This window comes from Alosa alosa, chromosome 20 (genome assembly GCF_017589495.1).
Source record: "Alosa alosa isolate M-15738 ecotype Scorff River chromosome 20, AALO_Geno_1.1, whole genome shotgun sequence".
NCBI lineage: Eukaryota > Metazoa > Chordata > Actinopteri > Clupeiformes > Clupeidae > Alosa > Alosa alosa.
Window position 1 is genome coordinate 8,075,303 of NC_063208.1, and position 5,000 is coordinate 8,080,302.

The 5,000-nt window shown below is 47.4% G+C and overlaps 1 protein-coding gene across 1 annotated transcript in view; it reads left to right on the top strand.

Annotated features, from left to right (window-relative positions):
* efna1a (ephrin-A1a) overlaps positions 1-5,000 on the top strand; it is a 17,726-nt gene that overhangs the window by 11,650 nt on the left and 1,076 nt on the right. The window contains exons 2-4 of the mRNA XM_048229925.1: positions 2,306-2,601; positions 3,644-3,709; positions 3,902-3,985. Coding sequence (XP_048085882.1) covers positions 2,306-2,601; positions 3,644-3,709; positions 3,902-3,985 — 446 coding nt within the window. The remainder of the gene's footprint in view (positions 1-2,305; positions 2,602-3,643; positions 3,710-3,901; positions 3,986-5,000) is intronic.

Below are 5,000 nucleotides of genomic sequence, written 5' to 3' on the forward strand. Positions count from 1 at the left end.
AGATCGTCTGTGACATAACCAGGGGGTCCCCCCATCAACAAACAACATTACTGACTAACAAGAGACAGAGGCCGAGAGAGAGAGGCTGTGTGTGTGTGTGTGTGTGTGAGTGAGTAAGAGAGAGCAGCAGCAGCAGAAAAACTGGCAGTGTGTGTGTGAGGGGGGTGTTGTACTAACACACTTTGATCCTTTAGTCACACATATGGGGCTTGTCTCTCACACACACACTTGCTGGAACAGCTAAATGTCACCATTCTCTTTTACTGCCCTGCTGCGGAGAAGCCTCAGTCAGCTCCCTTCAAAGAAACACCCTCCTTGGCTGAACTACTTTGGGGTGTGTGTGTGTGTGTGTGTGTGTGTGTTGTCACTGGCCTACAGCCTTACTCCAAGAGGCCAGCGTTGTGTAAACAGTTAGACATACGAGGAAGTCCGTCTATACCGTGTATTTCTAAAAAGATGACCCTTGATGAAAAAAAGATTAACCCTTAACATTATAAGAAAAGATTTTAACATCAGTTTCTAATAAGAGCTACAAAGCAAAACATCTATCAGTAGCAGGCAATACTTCAGCTATTTAATTTGGGTTAAAATATCTCACTCATACTAAAAACCTCTGTAACTGAACCTGCCCTGTGTGTGTGTGTGTGTGTGTGTGTGTGTGTGTGTGTGTGTGTGTGTTTGGGGTGTTTAGAGGAGGGGGAGCAGTGGCAGTTTAGTAGTCAGCACCAAGGGGACCTGGTGATAGATTGCTCGTGCTGGGGGTCGACCCCAGAAACAGCCAGTCTGGCTCTCTCTCTCTTACACACACACACACACACACACACACACACACACACACACACACACACACACACACACACACACACACACACACACACAGTCCGTCAGAATGGGGTGGGATGGTGGCAGAGGTGAAACCCATAATCACTCACACACATACACACACACACACACACCAAGGCAGCACTAAGAATGTAGGAGCAGCAGACGTAGTCGTAGACGCCTGGAGTGGGCAGGTCTGGGAACATGAAAGAGGAGAGTATCACAGAGTGGAGGAGAGAGAGAGAGAGAGAGAGAGAGAGAGAGAGAAAGAGAGATCGCAGGGAGGAAACAGAGACAGCCCGACTGTCTCCATTTGCTCCCTGTGTGTGTGTGTGCGTGTGTGTGTGTGTGTGTGTGTGTGAGAGAGAGAGTAATGAGAAGGGAGTGTGGCTTACGAGAGAACGATGTAGGGTCTGTGTGTGTGTGTGTGTGTGTGTTTGTGTTTATCTACACAGAAAAAGGGAGTGCATTAAGATGCAGACTGGCTCAGCCCAGATTTATCGCAGTGTGTGTTTGTGTGTTTGTGTGTGTGTGTGTGTGTGTGTGTGTTTCAGGCTATCCTAGGACAAATATGTGGTGATGTATTCAGCTGTTTGTCTGGGCTTGCCAAGGTGTGTGTGTGTGTGTGTGTGTTTCCGTGTTACTCCCGATATCAATTCTCATTGTCTTTACTTATTCCTTATTACAGCAAAAACAAACAAATGGATCTCTGTCTCTCTGCACGTACAATTAAGTATTATGTATTCTGTGTGTGTGTGTGTGTGCAGAAGAGGATGTCAATACTCATCTCCCAGTGCAATGTCCTGACAGACTGCTAATGCTCTCAAGCAAACACTCTTCTACTCTCTAGACATGCAAGATCAATACACACAACACACACACACACAACACACACAACACACACAACACACACACACACAGTCGTTCATATTCATTCGCACGTGTCACCCCATCCTCCTTATCGCCTCTTTTTCTCATTATCTTGTGTGTAAAAGTGGTACTTTGTGTTAATCCATCCATCTGTTGCCTTCTGCTCTCCCCTTTATCATTCACACATTCACTCCCTCGCTCCCTCTCTCCCTCTCCCTCTCCCTTGCTCCCTCTCCCTCTCCCTCACTCACTCTCTCCCTCTCCCTCTCCCTTGCTCCCTCTCTCCCACTCTCTCGACCGCTCTCTCCCTCTCGCTCGCTCTGATTTCCCTGTAGAGTCCAGGTACACTGGTATAATCAATCAATAGGTCATTTAAAATGTGATTACTCTGCGATTGCCTTGCAGCCAGCCATGGTTCGATGAGCCGGGGCGAGAAAATCACACCTCATCTGCAAAACGTTGCAACTTGATTAATCGTGCTTTCTCTCTCTCTCTCCCTCTCTCTCTCTCTATCTCTCTCTCTCTCTCTCTCTCTCTCTCTCTCTCTCCCTCTCTCCTCTCTCCCTCTCTCTCTCCCTCTCTCCCTCTCTCTCTCTCTCTCTCTCTCTCCCAGGTTTAAATGGAACAACTATGTGATGAAGGTGAAACTCAACGACTACCTGGACATCGTGTGCCCGCACTACCCGCTGGGCGAGGTGGCGTCCCAGGATGCCGAGCGCTACGTGCTGTACATGGTGGAGCGCGAGGACTACGAGGCGTGCCGGCCGCAGTCCTACGACCAGATGCGCTGGGAGTGCGGCCACCCCTTCGCCCCACACGCCCCGGAGAAGTTCTCCGAGAAGTTCCAGCGCTTCACCCCCTTCACACTGGGCAAGGAGTTCCGGCAGGGAGAGAGCTACTACTATATCTGTAAGTGTACATACATACATACATACATACATACATACATACATACATACATCTCTCATGAATACATATACAACTTTCATGAACACATATAGTCAGTTGAATAAAACTATAGAGGATTTAGAATATGTATAGAGGATAGAGGATATGTATAGATACTATACATACATATGTATGTGTATAGTATACGTGTATACAGTACATACTATACAGCACTGTCAAGTCCCTCAAGTACCGAGGACTTAAAATGTTGTGTGTGTAAAAAGGGCTCTTTTTAAGGCGTATCTCTGCCTTTTCCCCACAACTGCGAGGCAGAGGAAGTGTGATTGACTTAGGACAGTAAAACACCCTCCTCTCGTCTCTGAGGAGTTGTTTTTTTTTTTTTTCAAAATGAATATAGCTGATCCGTCATAGAGCGGGCGAGAAAATCCAAGCGGCTTCCCGGCATAATATGAGCGAGCGCTCCGGCCCCCCACCACCCCCCCCACCCTCAAAAGTATGCCATGCCCACTGCGTCCGCCCCTTCTGGCCCGCTTTTAGATTTATGGGTGCTTGCAAGGGTAGACTACGGCAGCCCGAGTGAGTCACACAGAGCCGAGCGGAGTGGGCGGAAGAGGTGGGTGGTGGCCTACAGACGCCTGGCACCTCATTCCTCAAAGCTCCACTCCTGCCAGAGTTGCTCAGTATGCTGGACTGGTCTGGTCTGGTCAAGCATAGGCCGAGAGTAGGTGTTGTGGTTATGGTTATGGGATTGGGCAGACGCCTTTGTGTAAGGGTACTTGTGGTGTGTAAGGGTACTTGTATCAAGGGCAGAATTAGAGTAGGAAGGGCAGTGGGCATTAGAGTGAGTGCTGGTGGGCATTAGAGTGTTTGAAAGATCTCACATAGTGCCCCCCACCCTCCCCCACCCCCACTGGAAAAACAACCAGCCCCCCATCGTGCAGCTGTGAAGGCTGGATTAGCGGTTAAACCCATCAGGCCGTGTCTGTAATTAACACTCTATTTCTCCCTCTCTCTCCCTCTCTCTCTCTCTCTCTCTCTGTAGCCAAACCACTCCATCACCATGGCGAAGAGTGCTTGCGTCTCCGCGTGGACGTTGTGGCGTCTGATGGTGAGTCTGCAATCGCCCTGCCGCGCCACACCACATTGCACGACACCACCCCCAGAAATCAAACCTGGGAAAACACTTTTTTTTAACGTGTCTCATCTAATGGCGTTGGTGCTCTTTAATCAAGCACCATTACAGCATGTGAAAAAAAAAAAAAACATGAAAGTCTAACCGCTCCTGTCATCTGTCTCTCAGGTTCTCAGGAAACTCAAGTGGGAACAGGTGGTGGTGCTGCTGCTGGCGGAGGGGCACACAACCCATCCAACAGACTCCCAGCAGGTATGGAGCGCTCTCAGCCTATTTTCCAAATTGAGCTTATGCACACAGCGACTTGCTTGACTTGCAGCACCAACCATAGTCGCTCTCTGAATCAAGGTGGGCCAATGCCCACTGGCGGCGGCATTCTTATCTGTGGATTTCACGCTCAAGAGATAGAAAAATGGTCTACGCTTTGGTGCGTAGCGTCAGACGTCGCCAGTGGGCTTTGCTCCGTTAAAAGTCATGGAGTTCTAAACTTTGGCGTCACTTGACGAGTGTCAGACGCCACCAGTCTTTAGCCTATTTTACAAATTGAGCTCAAGCACACAGTGACTTAGTTGACTTGCAGCAACAACCATAGTCACTCTCTGAAACAAGGCTGGCCATTTAAGCTAGTTCTCTAGTCATTCGCTGAGATTGTTGAAATACTCTAATATGGTCCGTATCAGGGGAATCCAACAGGTCTGGTCTGGTGAGCTACCAGTAGCTCCACTCCCGTTTCTGAGTAGCTCTCTAAAAGGTTTAAAGAAAATGTTCATACATCTGATAGATAGATAGATAGATAGATAGATAGATAGATAGATAGATAGATAGATAGATAGATAGATAGATAAATAGATAGATATACTTTAACTATCCCACAGGGAAATTCAGTTGTTTCAGCAGCCTCAAGAACATACAGCAAGTCCACATACATAAACAAAAAATTACTTTCACCCACAAGACATTTTCACCCAAAATTACTTTCACCCACAAGACCTACACATCCAAGTACCAAAGTGTAACTGCCTAAAAAGACATAAATCAAGACAATTGCCTCCATATTAGATATAAAAGATTAAAAGATAAGTTGTCTCTCTCTGATAACAGTTATTTGTTAAACCTGTTAAAATTCCTATCAAATCAAACTCACAGTCAAGCTACTCCTAATATAAGACATTGGTAGCTCTCGGCCTTGTTCAGCTCTTGGAGGGAAAACGGTTGGAGACCCCTGGTCTACATTGTCCTGGCCTTGCATGACTCTTACATCTTCTCT